The sequence below is a fragment of the Neodiprion fabricii genome, chromosome 4 (genome assembly GCF_021155785.1).
Source record: "Neodiprion fabricii isolate iyNeoFabr1 chromosome 4, iyNeoFabr1.1, whole genome shotgun sequence".
In the NCBI taxonomy this organism is placed as follows: domain Eukaryota; kingdom Metazoa; phylum Arthropoda; class Insecta; order Hymenoptera; family Diprionidae; genus Neodiprion; species Neodiprion fabricii.
In genome coordinates, this window is record NC_060242.1 from 36,836,530 (window position 1) to 36,858,209 (window position 21,680).

General features: G+C 45.9%; 1 protein-coding gene across 3 annotated transcripts in view; it reads right to left on the reverse strand.

Annotated features, from left to right (window-relative positions):
* The window catches only part of LOC124179767 (agrin-like), a 290,835-nt gene that overhangs the window by 76,741 nt on the left and 192,414 nt on the right, over window positions 1-21,680 (reverse strand). For all 3 annotated transcript variants that reach the window (XM_046564486.1, XM_046564485.1, XM_046564483.1), the window contains one exon: window positions 2,196-2,405. In XM_046564486.1, coding sequence (XP_046420442.1) covers window positions 2,196-2,405 — 210 coding nt within the window. The remainder of the gene's footprint in view (window positions 1-2,195; window positions 2,406-21,680) is intronic.

Consider the following 21,680-nt stretch of genomic DNA (forward strand, 5'->3'; position numbering starts at 1 on the left):
TTGAGTTGTGTTTTCCCAGCCTTGTTTCCTCGCGATCATCGCCTGTGATCCTTCGTTGAAATTCGGAAGCTTTTTTTTCGCGCGTATATTAGCAACGTGTGTTGTATGAGTGAAAAATTCTCACAGTATATTGAATATAATCAAGGGGATGAAAATAATTGACGGGTAAATATAACGAGATGAAAAACACGCGTGTGTGTAGGTACAAGGTTGTTTGAAATTAGAGGGTAGGTATAGAAACTTTTTGCCTGCAGGTGGATAATTTGCAATCACCGTACACCGATGGAATTTTTTTTTTTTTACAGTGTAAAAAGAAAATAAGAAATTCAATACGCAATTGATTAACTCCGGATTTTCGGCTCGTATCAACGCAACCAGCTTTTACTGTATAAATAATGAAAATCGTTGTAATAATGACAGTACATTTGGATGAAATAAGCCCGCGGTGATGTAACCAACGATAAAGAAAGCAATCGTAGAAATTTGCAGTCAGTATGTCGCGCTGGGGGAGGAAAATTGTTATTTTAAAACCGCGGATTCGTAACGGCCAAGGGAAGATATCGTTAATTCCAAATCACGTTTTCACAGACCAACTCGCTGGCTGCAGGTATACGATTCCGACTCAGAATCCCCTGTAAATTTGCATTCCTTTATAAATCCGTTTCTAAAATTCCTTCGGTTCTCTCGAAGCGCGTTAATTTGGTTCATTCGATTTCCTCCCTTCGTTCTTGTTCATTCGATTTTTTTTTTTTTATTTTTTTTCAAGTCTATTCGATTCTCAACGTTGCGACGTGCCTCGCTACACGGTGGTTTGAAAAAAAACGAATCAGATTTGTCGAGCAATGTTTCTGAAACAGTCCGACTTCTAGCTCCGCAGCAAATCGTAGGCTTAATGTGCTTACGTACTGCAATTTGTACGAGTAAGGAGCTTGAGAAGAAAGAGCTTTTCATCGTAAGCGTATCGCGAAGCGCGATTCGATCGTTTTCACAAACCTGTAAAAAAGCTGCAGATCAGATCAAAATCTCGTATTTTCCCAGCTGCTTGCATCACACGTCATGCGCACCTATCCCCTTGGCAGAAACCCTCAAACCCCCATCTGATCGTAAAGCTCTGCGTGAATTTTGTGACAAATATTCACTCGGAGAGAAAACGTGTCTACCTACAGTTTAAACAGCGAAAAACAAAAAAAAAAAAGAAAGAAAAAGAAAAAAAAAACGGTCTTTCAAGGTCCTGTATTTGACAGGTAAAAATTTTTCACCGTCTATCGCAAATGTGAAAAATATTCCATACATACATAGAAGGTTGTCACCCGCCGTCGTACCGCCTTATTCTTGCCGGCTTGATGTAACGGTCGTACCACTAAACATTTTATCTTCGCCGGCATATGATAATAACAATATAGACTCACCTCTACGCGTGTATCCCGCAGTTTTTTCTCCCGAGGAAGAAAAAAATTGGTCCATATTTTTGATCGAGCTTCTTTTACGTTTCTACGTGTATAACCAGCTTGTCTTTACGTGTGAAGGTATGCCTGCGCGTACATGTGTGTAAGAGTATGTACGCGTACACGGTCGAGGGACGTTTCGCGTTTACCTCGTCTACTATCCACCGTTTGTTGGCATCTTCATATTTTATGAACAGGAATTTTCCACATTGCTTTATTACCGCCCCACAGATGTTTCACTTCTCTTTTCACGACGGCAGCTTCGACTCCAATTGCATTGCATTACGAACCGTGTGTACTCGTCGTATATTCGCGTGTACGTGCGACGGAACGCACAAAAGACGTCGCGTACCGAAAAATTCGATTTTTCACCGATCCCAGGAATCCGGAATACCGAATCAATGGAATCTGTTACACGGTGTAACAGAAGCCGAATATCGATACTGCAAGCTCTAAATTCTCAATTTGAATTTAAATCGAATATCTCAATCATCCGTCGCTCGCGATCAAACGAAACATGGAACGGATTCCATTTTTCTTTCAATTACCATAAAATTCGGCTGTTGGACAGCCACCCTCGCTTTTTTCTCAAAAATTTTTTGCGACCTCAGCGACGAATGTCAGCGATATTTCCGCTCAGCCAGCTACCGCGCAACGCGGTCGGCGATTTGTGTACCGGCTATGCTTATACGGAGATGACGAAGACGACGACGATGACGCTGACGATTATATTAGGGATCAGAGACTCACCGCACGCTCCTTGGTATTTGACTCTCGTGTTTTTCCTCCGATGGCAGCTTTCCTGACGAAGGTGGCAGTGATTCGAGTAGGTGACGTTGTCCGATCCGCAAACCGGTTGCTGGGTCGGCGGACAGTCGACCGGACACTGGCAAATCGCTCTCCCGTTCTCGGAAACAACGCAGGAAGCTCCCCAGGCGCAATACGTCTTTTCGCAGGGTTCTGAAAGCGAAAAATTGCGAGGAAATGGTTAAAGGAATGTTTATAACGCGAGGGAGAGTTCAAAGAGGATATTTCTCCACGCTTGATTCACGATAGGAAGTGGATTTGTCGCTGGAGGGTGTTCGGCATTGTTTATCTTTACGGTGAATCTACACCCTGTATCCGGACTAGGTGAGGTACTTTATGCAACGACTGTCCGCGTCTGGCTTTAGAAGGCGCTATTTGTAACGGCCGGGCTTTTACGTTAAGGAGCTTTTGTCCCCTCCCGCGTATATTTAGGCACAGGGAGCTTTTCAGTTTCCCTCTCTGTATATCTCCGTGCCTCGGCTAATTCCTGCTATGCCGGAAGTCGCGTGATTCTGTTTTTCAAGCGTAGGCTTCCTCGGCGGCAAGGCAACCAAAGTTTCGAGGAGATGCTACGCCGGCTTAGACTTTTCGACCAAGCTTTTGCAGAGAATCCCGGACCTTCCGGGAATTTTAACGAAGCACAAAATACAACTTAACAACAACTCGAGGTACAATTATTACTTTGTTTTCCCGTTTTTTTTTTTTTTTTTAGTCTCATTGCGAAACGCTTTTTCCCCCTATCCGTTCAAAAGTCGAAGGGGATGACCGAGACTCGCGTTTCAAATCTTCCGGGAATCTATTCCCCCCTCTGTTGTTTCAGGCCAAGATACACGTCTTGAGGTGAAGCAGTGCCGAATCGAATTCCGAGACTTACACGTATCCGTGTAAACGGATTCCGACAAGATAAACACGCGTGCAGCCGTCAGAGACGCGTCGCGTGGATGAGATTAATTCTCGCCACCATCGCTGCATTAGTGCTAATTGTCGGGCGCAGGGTTTCGCAAATATTGGCTCGATCAGGGGCCCGAGAAAACGTGGAACTCGCTCGCAAATCCCACCTTTTGAATCTCCCCGTACGTACCGTGTTAATTTAATCACCGCGCCGTCACCCGAGGCCCGGCTAATTCCATCAAAGGTCAGAGAACGGAAAGGGCTTCTGACCGCTTCGACGAAATGATTTCACCCGGCTCCCTTGCTCGAGGATTGGGACGAGAAAACTCGGCGAGAGAGGGGTTCTTACCGGTGTTGGAAAGGCCCGAGAGAGGATCTTTTCCCCTGATTAGTCGCCGTTGTCCGTACAGACCGAGGCGATGCGAGAGCAAAGATGCGAGTCGGAGATTCTACCTCGTCGAAAAACGATTTTCCCTTTTCCGGTCAAACGGTTCGGTCGACGTACCCGATGGTAGGAAAAAAACTCGTTAATTTCTTCGCCCAAATTTCCATGGCTGATTCTTTCACGGATTCATCAAACTTGCCATTATTTTTCTCAACGAATTCAACGTTTCCGATCTTACCGCGAGTCTCGAAAAGCTCGTACTGGTCACTTCGTTCATACCGTCCCCGCACTGAGAGAAATTTCTAGTACCGGTTACCGCTCGGTCCTTAACTATTTTCATTTTTTACCACAATCGAAAAATATACTACTGGATAGAAATTGAAAATTAGTTTTCTAGCTGTTACCGGAAAGTCTAGTATCCGTTACTATTCTTTCTCACTACGATCACTGTTGCTATATTTTCTTGCGACTGTTGCGAAAATTTAACGCTTGTGCAACGATAAATCGACGTTAAGGCCTTATTTAACTAGAAAAGTAAAGTAGACCTCAGAAACTGATTTGCGTTGCAATTACCAAAAGAGGATCGACGATAGCGCAAAATGTTTACGCGTACCTCGTTTTTCGCAATTCCAACAATATTCAAACGGGTTTCTTAACGATACCTGTTTTACTCAATTTTTCTACTTACTATAACAAATGAAATGTTTCTCAGTGCGTGTCGAACCCTGGAGGGATCGATTTTTCATGCGAAGGGTGCAGCAGGCGGGCCGGCTAAAGCGGCGAATAAAAAAAGCAGCACCACGTTCGAGAGTCGCCCGCTAATCCTTCCACGAGCAGTCATTAATATAGCCGACGAGTTGATCCCGCAAAAAATCTCTCCTGTCTCAGGTTTAGCCAATCGCGAATCCCGCGGCTCCGCCATCTTTCGAGTCACCTTTGGTTCCATCGAGCGGTCCGCAACAAAGGAAATGCCTTGCAAGTCACGCCTCGCAAGTTATAATGGCAACTGAGACAGGCATATATATATATATATATATATGTATGTATGTATATTCACAACAAGCCACTGTAGTGAATCAGTAATCGTGAAAGTCGACAAGCTTTTTACACCGAAAATGCAGGGTTGATTAGAGAGCGCGTTAACGCCCGTGAAAAGTCACAGTTTTGTCGGCAAGTCGCGTGGCCTGAAGGAAGCCGACAAAGAGAATGAAGAAGAAAAAAAAAAAAATTAAGAATTCGAAAAATTGTAAAAGTAAATCAGGCCGCAGCGGCAGGATATCGACCCGTAACTTACCCAGGCAAGATCCTTCGCTCCGCTCTAATCATCGACTGGTTACCTCGCAATCTATTTCAACGATCTAATCAGCGACTTTCATAAATCACCCCCACGTTTCGTGTTTCAACTTTCCTCGTTGCTCGTCGAATAATAATTGCCCGGTGTAAAATACATGCCGTGTACTAGTAGTAGTGTGATATATTACACACGTGTCTCTTTACCTCTGTAACAATTGTATCGCGTATGTACGCGTAATTTTATTCTCGTGAACGGAAGGAACTCACTTATACGGGGTGATTCGAGCCGCCTATTGTTACAGACGTGCCCTCACAGTCCGAATGCGGTGCGCGCTTAGCTTCTTAGAGAATATAAATGCAAATCGATCGGTACAGGTGAACGTAAGTTGTGTAAGCCTTTCGATACGATATACATTAGTTCCTTCTTTCTATCTGTTTCTTGTTTTTCCGTGTAAAAAATAGTATCGCCCTTCCGTCGAGACGGGGGAGAAATGGATATTACGGGGGTGGAAAGATAATGCGCGCTGCGTGCCAAGTGGAGTGATATTACCCAGGCGTATAACATTATTTCACCAATCGAACTCGACTCATTTGCAACTTATTCATGACTCCGAATTCAGAGATAAATAAAACGATAATGATCGATAGTGTATGTAGCGCGACGAATCCGAATTTCTCTTTCAGCTTTGAGCATAAAATTTCCTCGCTTCGATCGCAGATCGAGATTGTAATGAATATTCGGTTAAATAGAACCTTGAATTTCAATTCAGGCTTGTAATATGAGGGTCGAAAAATTATACCCTCAGATATTATACGAGTATATTCGATAAGACGGTCAATTATCAACCCGGTACTTCTCAATGGCAGACATATGAATTATTCGCTGTTAGGATAATACACGTTACCCGGGATATCCAACTAACTGTGTTATAGTTAGAGGCATCCTTGCAGGTTAAGGGCTTACCTACGGATTAGATTGATAATTAGTGGGGAAGGGCAAATTGCAGACGGTCTGTTGTTGAGAAATATTGACGCGGGGATGAAATGCGAGTTGTACACGCAGACACGCGGATCACGTCGCACATTCGCAGGTATATAATAATACACAACGTATCTGGGAGTCGTTAATCCACGTTGAAAAAATTGTCGACTCACTTTCGAAAATTGAATTACACGTGTAACCTGAAATTTTCTTCTTACCCGTCAATTATCGTCCGTACAACTGTATTAAATTATTATGCGTTAAAATTCTTTTCAGGAAAATATCCACGTTGGAATGTCAATTATTTCAGTGGTTTCTGTGATTTAAGGCACGTCGCAAAAATTTCAGGGACTGTATATCGCCCGAATATTGGCTCTCCAATTATAATTTAAGGATCCTGAAGGAATTCAGAAGCGCGCTATATACTTCGCGAATATCATAGAGTTCCACGGTTGAAATTATAATCACTCTATGTACAGTAGTTATATTCTGCTGTCAATCTTTTTTGCTCGGTGAAAGATCTCGTTTACAAATTCAAAAAACCGAATTGAAAATAAGATTCTTGCATTATTTATTTTTCTCCACTGCATCCAGTAAAAGTCTGCATCGAGTTGCAGGGGTCAACGTTCTCAGCGAAGCTGAAATTCTGGCTGGCTGCAGGTGCATTTACTCCCCGGGTCGTAATATGCTTGTGGCGTGACCTCAGGTTGGTATCGACAAGGCGCCATTTAACGCTTGGTAAGTGCAAAATTTCCTCACGTCAAGAGGGTTGCTACAATTTTCGCTGAGGGGCCTCGGCCCGAGGAAGAAATGGAATAAGAAGAAGAAAAAGAAGAAGACAAGGATTTGTGTAAAAATGTTGTCGAAAATTCGAAAACTAATAGTAGTTTAACAGAGCACGAGAAGAGAAACAAAGAAAGCAATGTAACAATTAAGATATATCGTGGAAATTGCACGAGTGTAAAGGATAAAAAATAAATCAATAACTAGCGAGAGATGGAACGACACTCGGAAGATATCTTTTGATAGAACAAAAAGCGAAACGAAACGTTAAAAGTCATAGGAAATTAAACACCTGACGTGAACACAACCACTCAAGCCACTCCCCCCACTCCTCTTCGATAGAGAAAGAGAGTTAGGGGGAGAGAGAGAGAGAGAGAGAGAGAAAAATTGAGGGAGGGAGGTTCGACGACTTTCAGGGAAAAGAGAGGTCGAATCACTTTTCGCGTCCATTAAAGAGACGCTTTCCACGTCATTTTACGGCCGGGGTGCGAAGCAGGATCGCGTACGTCGGGATTTGAGGTAAAAAAAATATGGGTACCTATCCTGAGCTTAAAAGCGGTGGCATGTCGCTGTCGAAGCTTGGTATAATTGTTATGACCGAAGAAGCGAGCGGCGATGACAGACACCGAAAGTGCATCGCCAACGTGCATCGATGTGTCTTTAACTTTTCATCCCCAAAGAACAGAGCGCTATTTCGGTATTTTTGCCTACGATCGCTTCGTCCTCTCAGCTTTAAACAATTTCTAAGTAATTCTTTTTCTCCAATAACGTGCAGGCGCGCAGTCTCGGATGGATTAATTCTCCCGGATTGGATCAACTTTTTACCAAACTTATGCCGCGGCTAGCTTTGGGGCCAAGTGACGTGGGTCAAGCAGACAAAGCCGAGGGTGTCACTAGAGACTGTGTCTATCCGCACGGTATCCAGCGTTAATTTTAAGCCCTGCTGTCGCGTTTTTCGCATTCGCCAAAAACAGTGCCAAAATATGTCTAGTATGTCTGTGCCATGTGGCGGACGAGAGGATCGCCTTTTTGCTTATTTCGTATATTTGACCAGCTCGTCCCTCTCCACCATTCGTCCGGACTGTGCACTCCATTTGAGGAACGGCTCGATGGATGCTCGGCGTATTAGTCGGTCTGGGCCCATCTTCTTCTCTGGGTTAAGAAATGTTTACTCCTCGGCAAGTCCGCTGCTGGAAGAAGACCGAGGAGGAGAAAAGGCGGGGTGTTGGAACGGTGAGAGATGAGGCAGACAGCGGACGATCAGGGCTTATGATTATGTTAACGAGGTTGTTATAGGGGGTTGGGCGGCCCGGAGAAGGCGCGTCGCTCTCGTTCGTTGCGTCAAATTCTCGTTCACCCTTCTTACGTCCTACACCCTCGTAGCACCGGGTCTATCGGCCATCCGTCATGATCGGTCTTGTCTGACGGCAACGGGCCACGGCTATTCTTTGTTCGGAGAAGTAGGGTGAATGCGAAAATAAAATCAAATAGAGGGGAAGTAGCATCGAGGTGGCAATTTTTCGCGCTTGTGACCTCGCAAAATTTTATCACCCAACTAGGTACTTCTAGAGTGGAATACACACCGGTTTGACGACAGTTAACCGAGTCAACCACGTCACGGTGAATTCGACGACGTGGTTCGAAGCTTGGTTACGCTCGATTAGCAAGTGGGATTCCGTCGATCCTCGCGGTCCACTCGACCTTTCCAAAATTCAAAGTATCTCAACCGAGTGAATCGCGTCAAATTCCACTTCCAAAATGTCGATGAAAATTATTCACCAGAGATCACGATAAGCTGCTCTGACAACTGACAATTGAGATCGAGACCGGAACTGTAGGACTGATCATCGGCTGCGTTGAGACGAGCTGAAACAACTGACTCATATTTCAAGCGGAGAGACGGTGCATGTAACCGTAAATACAATTACCCGACAGTGAACGATCGATCCGTGCGTACAACCTTCTGCGCGATTACTCTTGCGGAATCTGGCTTCTTAGGTTACTGACTGATGCAGGAGTGAAATTAATTTCTGGAAGAGGCGGCTGCGCGTTACTGTTGCTAGGTGCGTATGTACCTACCTTTCAAGTGCACGTTACTAGCCGGAGAAACCCTAGACCCACTCTGAGCGTAGTAAGATGAACTTACAACGTATCCACACCGCCTGCCAACGTACGGCGTTATACGAGCAACTCGGCTGTAACCATGGAACGTAACGAGTCCAACAAGGCTGGAGACGCGTACGTTCGGAGCATTACACGTGTGCCATATAGTCGTTTTCTCACTCTCTCGATCTTTGCCGACCCCGGTGAGTGGCTGAGGGTCTAATTAAGTGCTATGTGAAATAATTACGTTCACTCAGAGCTCCGCAGTTCGCTGAAACCGGGACATCTATAGCTTTGCCCCGGGCACGTTACCGCCTACGCCCCGTCTTATCCCTACGCATATCCTTTAAAATCGTCATTTCCATCCAGGCTCGAGGCTGGACAATGGCTTCCCGGCGGTTAAAGCTAGTGCTTTGTGTTAACGCGCAAAGTCTGAGTTGCAGGGTCTTCTTGTGAAGGCGGTAGAGAAGACCATAATACCGTGTAGCTGTTCTAGGACCCAGAAGTTAGAATCATTTCACAGAGCGTTAGCTTCTTTTCCCTTACTAGGTACACGTAGTACTAAAGAGCAAATCAAAATGGCTTGAATCAGCCAACTTCAGACTACCGTGGATCGTTGTAAATGTTAAAAAAGAGTTTCGGACACTGTGCGGTTGACGTAATTTTTCCTCCGTCGCTATGGACGCACTCTACAAAGGTAAAAACGAACTGGAATCGCAGTGTTGGGCAAGTATGGGATAGGGGTGTAGCTCGTTCGTAGTTGACCATGAGAAAACTGTATCAACCATTCACCATGGACTGTCTGTCTGACCACCACGGTTCTTGCCAAGGTGTAACATTCGTCAAATTGAGCAAGAAGTGAAACAGGAATTGTTGAAGCGGCCGACGTCGTGGGTGAATGGAGTATCTTACTAGATATATCTCCTCGATCCTCTACGCCCCTTTCTCTGTTGGCTTCAAGTTTGACTACGGCATTAAGTACCGGAATTAATAATCGACTGGTATCTGTTTCTCGAGTGTCGCGCTATCGGTGAAACCATCGGGTGGATAAACGTTCAAATTATTCCCCAAATCCCGGCGTGTAATATTAAACAAACATATTTTCCACCCTCTACCTCTCTTTGATCGGTTGCTATCCGATCCTAAATCCTTTGACAAAGGGGACATTCAATAAAATTCGGATCCCGGAACTAATCGGTTTTCGAAGCAATAAAGCAGTTCCGATCGCGATTGGAAATTATGAAACCTCCGTCCTTTTTCCATACGCCTATACATGTGCGTTGCGGTATTTTTCGCGCTCGTTTTCGGTCAGATCAAAATCGGTCGTCACGATCGATGCACACGTTCCCGGAAGAATATCTTGCAGATATATATAAACTGTCGCCGCGCGGTGAAAACGACAAAATAAAAGGGACGGGGTCGACTCGTCGGACGACAACATCGCCGATTGAAATTGTTGTAATCCGATTTGTCGGCAATTTATTTGTGTTAGTCGCCACCTGACCGAGTCCCGTCCGTCCATAGACCTCGGCTTCAATACTGGCTTACGTACACCGAATCGACTGTATTTGCACTGGCGGGAACCGGAGGGTAGCCGCTAAATCTGAACCGAGAGGGGAACGAGAGGAGGAGAAATAGAAAGGGAACCCCGGAGAGAGAGAACATCGAGAAGTCGAACAGAGTTTGATGGGGTGAGAAATCGGAGGATATAGGGGCGCTCGGATAAAACTTAATTAGCAACAATCCGGCTGTCGAATGAATCGGATATGCGGCACCTGCATCTCGCAATCCAGAGACTGGATCCAGGTAAGTGCTAAATCTATTCTGGGATTCGTTCGGCACATTAATAAGTCCGAGTGCATAATTAATCGGGGAAAGGTCAGCCTGCGGTTGAAACGCGTCTAATAATGAGAGTCAATGCCAAACGGCCGCAGACTATATTCTCGGAACGCAACGTGAGAGTTCTGCTTTTGAGGTAAATATTCAAGAGCTATGACATCTGAAAACCACCCATAATGCTAGCCTCGAGACAAACAGAGTTTCGAACTTTCGTGAAACCTTCAACCACAATACGCGGCTAACGAAGAGAGGTATAAAGTGCCTTTCGCGATCCTTCCAATAACTAATCACGATAGGTGTATAATTTGCGCTTAAGCTAATTAGTTCCCAGGAGGGCGATCGATGAACGTCGTCTATACGTGTTATCCGCACGGCAACGTTTCCACCTGGATGCAGGTGACATATTTACGCGCGGTGAGTGTGCCCCGTGATGCCATGACACAAATTCACCGACGAGGAACTGAGACCGTTGAACAAAAGCTCGTGATCAAGTGGTTCCCATCGGCTCATTGGGAGTCGGAGCTGAATCGAAACGAACAAGAAGCGAGGAGGGGCGCTGGGACAGTGACGAAGGCATCGAAACTATCGTCGACAGGATATACGTTGCCTCTGACCGACCCCGAGTTAACTCGAGCGAGAAGTGAATGATGGGCGAAATAGCGGAGAACCATTGCGGGGGTGTGCGTGATGTGGCCGAGCAGCCAGGTAGGTACAGAGAACTCGATCGCCCTCGCGCCCCGTTACCACTCGACATGAATACCATCTCGCGTGGCTTGGTACGGGAATCCACTACTAATCAGGCCGTTTCCACTTAATTTGCCTGGGTAATTAACCGTCTCACTTGGCTAGGCTGTATCTAAACCATTCCAAAGCCGGAGCAGCACTCTATAATGCACGCAGGGCTGGAAGCTTGCGCCTTCGGTGTAGACCAAGCCATTGTGCGACCAGCCTGCAGACCCGCATGGATTCCTTCCGAGGAGTCTTAAGCACTTCGCCACTATCGTCCCACCCACGTGTCCAAACACATCTTACACCGCCCTCCGAGTTTACCCCGGATCGTAGAACTTTGATGGTCCATTATACTCGAATCGTTTGAAATCGGTTAATTATAGAGTGTCGTTTAATGTTTTGTCGGTTGAAGTTGATTTTATACTCTGCAACGGTGTGGGATGGAACCTTTTGACATTTTTTCATCTACGAATGGTATCAGAGCCAACAGGAAACACTTGACAGTGGAGAATCAGTACCGCGGAAGGTAATGCGAATGTTTTATACCTGCATCGTGATTTTCAGGGGACACTTTTACCGGGGGAAATTTCATCCCCTGCGTTGCGCAACACGAGCTGAGAGCGGTTGATTGATCAGTTTCACAGTGATCGATTACAGACCAGGGTAGGTATAGGCGTACGGCGTGGAGGTCGAACCGGCTATCACTTCGTGACAATGGAATATCGACACTGGAAAGTGATGCGAACACTATGATGTAGGGAAGCGGGGTTGAAACGCGCTCGATATTTCTATTTTAATTAACGAGCTGCCATCGCTCCTTATCCTGATCCTGAAATTATGCAATAGCTGAGAATTTGCGCCCAGGAAAGACAGTAGTTTTTATGTCAGGATTGCCGGTATCCAAAAAATCGCGACAGTGAGCGAACGATGCTCTGTTTTTTTAATATCGCACCGCGTTTGACACGCGGTATTTTTTATTCAGTGGTCAAGTGGCCAGATATTCATACTTCATTAAGGCTTTACTCACGCCGATGAACCTTATGAAAAACCTTTCCTTGCCAATACATATTTTAAAGGTCAAGTTGACGAATTACCATTAATAGTCGATTGAATATTTTAAGGAGTAGAAGGATGACAACAACAATTAGGACTCAGATTGGTATCTAAGGTACGTTCAATTCCGAGCCTATACCTCTCAGATTCTGAGTGGTATGGATACGTCGACTGGTTTCTTTGATCCCATTTTTTCCCCATTCACTGGTAGGTATAATAATACACGCGCGCAAAAAAGGCTGGCCGACGGTGAAATCTTGAGTGCAGATGAATTGGGCTTGAGTGGCTTGCCAAAAAGAAAACTCGATTACAACACCGGGGAAAGAAACGTGGCCCGGTAGCGATATTGCGCGGAAATGTTTCGTCGCATCTCTGCAGGACTCAATAATTGAAACGGAGAATTGGAAAGAGAGTAAGTACAGGTTTCCAGGTGCCGGGATGGAATACAAATTGAATTATGATTTTGAAAAGTTGGTCGAACAAATATCGTTGGCGAAAAGTTATCCATTTAAGTTTTGACGATATTCGTTACTCGTGTATACGTTCCATTTATTACGCGTTTGTTTCATCTCGTCTTCACAGAAGTCCAAAACTTGGAAAAGAATCTGAAAATCGGTTACGCAACTTGGTCCACGTAATGAAATTCATGTATTCGAAACTTGATCTCGTCGGTTTCGAACGGGTGGAATTTCAGGAGTGACTTTGTGCAGTTGCAGAAGTTTCCTTCGGAGACTTTCATCGAGGGCATCTGCACAGCGCTGTGGTAAACTTTCATCGCTCTCTATCTTCCAGGCTTCCGTGCCTGTCCGACAAATTCCATGAAAGCTCATCTCCGTCAGCGTTGACAAAGCGCACGGCCAGCCGAAGACTGGGCAAAGTTTTAACAGCCGAAGACACAAGAGTCACAGCTGTCGCTCTGCGAAATCGACAAATTGACACGACCTCGGATGACGACAGAGTGACGAATGGTTGGCAATTAGCTTTCCAACGAGACCATGTCAGAACGGCCAGGTGGAATTTAGAACGGAAGTGAAAACCGCGGCCGTCGTTTCGTCGGGCGGCAAAACAATTATCGTCAGGGGAAATTTTCATTGTAAGAAGGTGAACTTGAATGCAGATACAGAAAGCTGCATTCCACTTGCGGAATACCCTGCCACTGCACTTCTCCCAGCAGCACTCGCCTCGGCCAAGTTTCATTGTTTCATAATTAGTCCTCGACTTGGCTCCTTGTTAGCGTAAGGCTGATCGCTGAGTATATAATTACCAGCGCTGTTGTTTGCCTAGAAATTCCAATTTCTTAGCTCGAGAACTCGGCTCTCTGGTTCCCTGTTCGTTTTATATCACGTAGGTAAACAAGAACTCTGTTCCAAGTCCCATTTCCTCAGTTCTGATTAGATCTCAGGTCCGTGAAATTTGATGCGTACTTGCACAATACACGATCTTAATTTATTTCTTCGTTTTCACGATCACTGAACTACTCAGTAATTAAAAGCCATGCAGATCATCGTCGCTTCCGCTTCTAATTGGACTTCGAATTACATTCCCGCAATGAAACACCGTAATATTACGTGAGGTGTCCATGATAAGGGAACAACGCATCTCACGTCAACCTTACGGCAAATGAAATACGTGACGTATTCCGCATGCGGATTCTTTTATGTAAGGTGCGATGGATCGGCCGGTGCTGCTCGCATACGTCACGTCCAAATTTCTCCGTTCTTGTGTTCGTTTCCAGCGGAACATGATGGCCACTCGTAAAGGACGATCTTACCTCCAATTTTTCCCAGGACCCTTGTCCCCTTCAGCTAGGGAAATACGAAATTTTTCAGATTATTCTTTCCACCTACAGGAAAATCGAATCCCGAGTGCGCAGTTTCTTATGATTTACGCTACTTTTCTTGCGATTTTCATGCCACTTAGCTCAATCCTATGTTCCATTTGTGCGAGGTGTGTAGATATGCGCGGAACGGGGGCGAAACTTAGCTCGGAGTCCGAATATATCATTCACGGTGAAATATTCTCCCAAGAAATATTGGCTGATGGCGATTTCGTTAACTTGAAGGCCTACTTACGAAATCGTCTTACGATTTTACGGATGTTAGTTTGGACTTGAGTTTGCATCTGGGAGAACGCCGAGAGCTTTCCGAATTCGAATTCTTGTGGATACCGAGCTTCGAAATCGATTGGTAGCTGAGTATTCTATATCGCGGAAAAATATTCTGGTAAACTACGAGCGCGAAAATCAAAAGATTTGAATTTTTTATAGATATAAATTTTCAACGGAACCAACGCTACATTGCGCAATTTATTTCTGGATCCCCAGGTGAAATTTAACATCAAAATTCATATAATTTACATATCGTTGAATAATATTTTCAAAATATTGTATTTTAAACCGAGTCCATATGCTAATCGCGGCATCGTACAGTATTGACTTGTCAATTATTGATGAAATCACGCTGACGATTCTCACGGTTTGCTGCAGGCGCATACGCGTGTGTGCGATATTGAAAAATCTGATTCCATTTCGACCAACGTGCCGCAGCGGGCCAGCTTCAATAAACCAATAAATAACAACAATCATTCGGGGGGAAAATAGAAGAGAACAACCAAAAATTGCAACCCTATGTATAATATATAATATATACCGAAAAAACCGATCTATCCGAATATAAAATCAACCTGTCCATGCAACGACCTTTTATTTGTAGCGAGTAAATATTCATCTCAATTTCCAATAAAAAGAAAATCAAAAATTCATACGCAAAGTGCCACAGGGAAGGGCGTTTCGAACCTATACAAAAGTACAAGTCGCGGAACATTGAACGTCAATATCGCCGCAACTATGGACCAGAGGTCGATATCATTCTAGGGTATCTTTTCACTCGGTTTTTATCCACCATCCAGGGCAGCTGCCCAGAGTGTAAAATAAAGACCGACCTCCTCGCAGCCTCTTTTTCACTCCTGTTAACGATCAGCGTCGAATCGTAACGCCCGTTTCTCACCCTCCCATCAATGCGTGAAGAGCCGGGATACAGAAATTGGTTTTTAGAACAGATTGGCAGCAAACTTCTCGTGAGATGTTCGAAATTTTTCAGTTGCAAATAAATTCCTGACCGACGACAAGTATTCCTTTCACCGAATTCCAGAGTTAAAAAATAGGGAGCAGGTGTCGTCCCTGCGGGGACAGTGCCGTACGAGTTGGACTGTCAAAGGGTTGATGCGGGCCTTCATTGTTCGCCGGGGCGTGAGACGAAGGGACCAATGGGAGAGCGAGGAGAAGGTCGAGAAGGTCGGATGGTCGAAGGCTGGGTGGTGGCGAGACTCGCGGCATGGCCTTGAGGCAAATGAAACTGACCGGTGAAAAAAGTCATGTTTGGCTTGTTCCATTCTGGTCCAATTCGATTTGGTCGAAAGATCAGAAGAAGGGATGAATGGGATGGGGGGGAAGGGTTCGCCCACTCTCGGAGGCTCGAGAAAGACTGGACTTGTCAAACGGACAAATACGTCCGACTTTCTAGAGGAGAAGGATAAGGAGAAAGAGGACGAAAAACACGCGCACGCATTACACACCGAGAGACACGCGTCTTACGCTTACGTCTCTCGCCGTCTTCAGGGGCTTGCGAGAAGATGGCTGATAACCGTTCCGAAATGGGTTTTTCCCTCCCCCCCCTCCTCCTCCTCCTACTCCTCCTCCTCCTCCTTCGGCCTGGAAGTCAATTCTTTTCTTCTTATCTATCCCTGCCCAGTAACAAATGACGCCGGCAACGAGGTGTTCCACCACTTCGATGCTAGTTCGTATTCCGGGTTGTACGAAGGGGCGGTTTTTCCCTTTTCGACCTCCTCCACTTCCTCGGCGGCCTGTTTCAAGAGCTATTATTCGCCCGCCAGATGATGCGGTGCCATTTCCACCGTAAAACGATACCGCCAATGATCTCCGACGTCTTTCGACTTCGGTAAGCTCTCGGATAAATCTCAGCGTCATGTTTAGTCAAGAGAACTAAGAACGAACATTTCCAACATCCGTACGACAGCTGGTTCGAACAGCAGAGGCGGAGAACAGAAGGATGAAAAAGCACACGTCCTAAGGATTCCTCTTTTACCCCATAAGTTCAGTTGACTGATCCACCCCCTTCCCCCCCCCATATATGGTATAACGTATATCTACGAAACCTTTATCCGTTCGGTGGCAGAAAAAAAAATCGTTTTCGGACTTGGAAGGACGCTTATGAAGCATTGTGGGCTATTAGCGTTTCAGAGGGAGCAAGAAGGGGCAGCTTAAGGTGGCAGAGAGCGATGGGGAAAAACGAAGACAAGGTAAGAAACCCAGGCAGCTTCTCCTGCCAGGTCGTTGAAGTAACGACGCGGTGCGGGTACAGGATTTTGGAATCCGTCTGGCCGTGGCAGAACATCGGGAGTAATGCTCACAAATAATCATTCAATTATCACGTCAGCTAGCCAGATACTCGGCATCTCGGATCAGCGAGATAAGGCTCGTGCATAAATTCATAAATACATCATTTATGAGGCTGTCCTCCTTGTAACGGGAAGACACGATTCACCCTCTCCCGGCGGTAGTCGCTCTTCCTCCTTCACTTGACTGATTTCACTGACAGGTCCGGGCCTCGATCCGTGGCTGCAACCCCGAGTTCAGCGTGCCCTCGGTTTCTGCTTCGGATATCTCGCGGTTAACGTATTGGCTGATGGAATTGTCTCCCCGGCGTTCGATTCTTCTCTGTTCTATATCCCGGTGGTTTATCGACTCATTGTCAAATGAAGAAACACCGACGTGGACGTCTTTACAGAAGCCTGCTATTCGCCACGATAAGAGACTTTTATACATGACCGAGGAATCAGGTCACTGATCGCTGAATTAATGACCGAATATCATTCCAAAGTAGAAATCATGAGTGAAAAAAGGAACGAGTCTCGCGAAAGTTTCGTGTAAAATATGTTCAATGAAAAAAACATGGATCTTCAAGACATCGGTGCAACGTTTATCACTCCTGATACAAGGATCACGGATCACGTTCAGATTTTGTGCTTGTAACATCGGTAGCTAGTCCGCATGATATTTTGTATACCGATATCGAGAATTGAGATGGAGAAGGGTGCCAGTCAGAGTCGGGTTCGAGAGGCTCTTCAGGTTTGATTCTGTAGGATGTGTTTCGCCTTGTAAGATTGCCGGGAGGATAAGCGGCGTAAAATATCTATCGGGATACAATAACGGACATATCCGGCTCTCTGGGGAGGCTTAAGAGAACCGCTTGTACCGTTTATGGCACTCAGACGGTGCTTTGCGGACGAGTGAAGCGCGGGGGACTTATTATTGGTGATATTGTGGATGGTTATATATCCACATATATTATTTATACACGGATCGACGTTGTACAGACGCCTGGAACTAGTAAAAGCTGCTTCTGTTGCAGCTTCGGTCAACGAATCGAATCGATCAACGGCTAATCCGAGTGGGAAAATATTCCCACGTTACTTCAAATTCAAAATTGCATAACAACATCTCACCGCGTATTGTTACATCTAACGTAAGTCTCAATCCAATATTTTTAAGAATTCCAATCACGTCGGTTACAATACTCGAATGTCTTGAGATACGTTGATACTCCGGTGCTCGATTATACCCTTGTAAGTAGTAGCTGAAATGAGATTCTGCAATCGACAATTCAAGACCATTTATTAATGTTTTAATTCGATGTCATTGGACAATATATTACTTGACGTTAAATGGTAGTGCCTCAAAGGTAGCGAGAAGATCAGGTACTGACGTCATCTTTGTCTTGCTTCGAGGAAATACTTCCTCTCACTTCTAGAGCAGTCGGTGTTATGCGGGATTCCCGTAAAAAGTCGTTTGATACACTGACATCAGTTTGAATAAAGATATGCGAAAAATGACAGCCGGCTGTACTTTTCAAAGTCCTTGGATTCGGCGTGTGAAAAGCCGGGGGTAAACAAGCTTCCGTGAAACTGTCTGCGGTGGTGGTAATTTTTTGAACAAAATTCTTTTCAAGTGAAATCGCACCGTTCGTGAGATACGGCAGGAAGGAGGAATGGGGAATGGGTACATGTGGAATAGAATACAGAGAAGAGAATGCGAGAATAGAGTAGAATAGTATGAAGGTTCATTGTGTAGCCGCAGAGTTAGATCCTCAGAGGGCAACAGGCATTATTGAATATATTTGGATAGAGAAACGGGGGAGAAGCGGCAAATAGTTCCAGGGATTTAGATGGAATGCAACAGCGCTGGACAGTGGGATAAACCGATTTCCACGTGGCTTAGAAACGCAGGTATATTACAACTACCCGACGATAAAACGCGCACGACCCTTTCACAAACGGTACGAATCGTGCCAGATTTCGAGCACATTCGAAATTCCCGCCAGGTAGAAACGTTGGTTAAAAATTGAAGAATAATAAGAAGTAGAAGAGGAGGAAAAAGAGGAGGAGGAGGGGGAGGAGGAGGAGGAGAAGGAGGAAGAATAAAGAGGTCGTAAAAAGCAGGGAACACATCCGTTCCTTGGCTGCACAAGTATATAGGTATGTACAAGGGTATGTAAGGTATGTCGAGGAAAAACGAGGTGGAAAAGACAAAGGAAGTGATAAAAGTCGGCAGTTAATCAGAGCGAGAAATAGACGGACGGACGGATTAAGCGGGAGAAGTTATCAGCGCACGACCGATACTCAACTTTAACTCAAACGAATAAGGTTTTGGCGTGTTAATCACGATTATGCACCCGGACACAGCATACAATTTATTTAACTGGCTTACTCGAGAGACTCGAGAGATACGTAGCGAGAGCTGAGGAAATAACCAGCGCCTCAAGAAATTAACTTACTCAAAGGGTAAAGAAGGCTGCGATTCTGCGGAGGTGGGACTTCGAACCCTTTGTTAAGTCGAGCCAATTGCCAGGGTAAAAAACAAGTATGTTCAATTTCTAGGAGCCGTTGCAGTGTGCTTTGACGGTAAAAGCGACGAGACTGACTAGATTAAAAAAGTTCCCCTCTACGATGCTCTTATTTGCTACTCTACCCCGAATTCCAGCTTCCACGAATCGACCAAAATCCGAGCCGAGGCCCACTTGAGGATCTCCGAAAAGGGGTGAACTCGACCCGTTGTTTCTGCAAAGTACTTACCAATTGTACCTTATACGCGTTCCCGTCGAGTGTTTAGCAGGCTTGAATTTCACCGAAGAGCGTGCTTGGCCCGCGGGGGTTAGAGTCCCGAGGAGATAACGCGGAGGGGGTGAAACGAGAGGGGAATTATTCGTCGAACCGAATTCGGCGGGCCGATCTAAGCCAGCCGAATGAAATTCAGCTGCACCTACCCCAACTCAGTCGAACTAACCCCGAGCCAACCCGATCCGACTCTCGACCTGACCCGCCTCAACAGGACCTGGAGAATTCCTCCGTCCCGTCGATTAACCGGCGGCGAGTTCGCGGCGGCCCGAAGCGTGCTAAATTTCAATCTGCAAAATCTCATTAACGAAAATTAGTTCGCAATCTCTGGGATCTCCGCGAACGCGCGCGAGCTTGCGGGCAAAGATCCGGAGTGTAAGAGCTTATAGACACGTAGGTTTATTCTCTGGGGGTATAAATACGTGAGTGAATCGACGTAAGTACCACGGCGCAGCTTTCTCTTCCACATCGCAGTTGTAACCGCGACGGAGGTAAAGCTCGGGGGTAAAAACGCGGGGGCATAAAAAATTACCGGCGGGCAACATCGCGGACCAAATCAAGGGTCAGCATGGGGCCGGTACCTAAACGTGTAGCCTTGCTCCCGTTTATCCCGAAGCGGGATGCCGGGGGGGAGCGGCGGGGCCAATCGTCGTAAGAGTCATAGCCCGCGATATTAAGGAATAAACTGACCCCCTCGGTATAAAGGTTACGATTATTGTCCACCCGGGGTTATGACGCGTTTCAGGTAGCAGTTGTCCGGTCCGCCTTAAGTCCTTTGGCCTCGTCAGACCCGACGAGCCTCCGGGGTACGACTGGTCACGGTCCGTGCCTCCGGCAGATTAACCGTCGACGACGATTTCGAGGATTATTAAAAAGCCTTTGCCCCAACGGCGGGCAGACGACGCTTGTCTTCTGCACTTCCGACACCCTCGGTCTTATTGTTAGTATTCGGTTCCAGACGAGGAGCTTTTCCTTTTTAACTCGAAGGATGATTCGTCTACACTTTATTTGCTTTTGTTGACCTCAATTTTGGACACCATATTCGGAGTCACAACGATTCTGACGAAATTCTTTAGTGCTAAAAATTTGGACCGTTATCGAACAATGGTTTGCGGTAGAACATCGGAAACTTAGTATCAAATGACGCAGCATTGAATGACTGTAAATTATTGCAGTCTTTAGAAGTGAACTGGAGAGTTTATCTCACGTATAACGTGTGGTTTGGGTGATTGAGAAACCGGTGTACACAGAGTATGGCACGTGTGTGCGCGAGCGTGTGTTTGCGGTGTAAGTCGTAGAGGGGCCGTTGAAAGGCGGAATTGGCGAGGACAACGAGGTCGGATGAGAGTCAGAGGGCAATCGGGGAATGGCGAAGAGCAATCGATTCGGCGAATTGAATCCATCGGGCCGGATAAAGTCGGCGCTTAAATCGATTGGCAGTTGATGTAAATAAAAAAGGGATATTCGGCTGTTCTGGATCTGATGTGCAGCGAGGAAGATATCTCGAATCTCCTCTCTTTCCTAGTCGGCCCTGCCTATCAATGGGCTCCAGGCCAGCCGAAGAAAAGCCTAATGTAACTGATATTACGTTTCATTTCGGTTCCTGCACCGGGAGACAATTCCCCCCGCATCCGAAATCGCGTATACGCGGTCCCCGGGGGCGGCAAACGGGCGGGGGAGGGGCTCAGTGAAATTTTCGCGAAATAACCAGGCATTATCGTAAATTGGGCTCACGCTAAAACGACAATGGCTCAAGGCGTGTGACGTTATTACGTACGATTGCGTAAACGCGATTTCTTCCCAAAGCAACCAGCCAGCCCAGCATCCGCATCTCTCGCCCGGATTCGCGAACTCCGGCATCGCCGGAAGCCCTCTTTTAACCGCATCGCGAATCCCAATTTATATTCCAGATATTTCCCACGGCGCAACGATACGAGCCGCTTAATTGCCGCGTCGAATCGCCGTCCATAAAAAGCTTGAAATTGTCCAATATTCACGCGTGCGTGTTTAGCACCATGTTTGGTTATTCGGTTATCGGCCACGGTTTCGGAGTTCATTTCAGGTCCGACGAACGAAAAGGCCCTCGAACACTTTCTTCGGCAACGATGTAAAATTTATTACACTTCGTTTTTACTCCGAGTCCAGAATCGTTTCAAAAGGTTATATATATACATATATA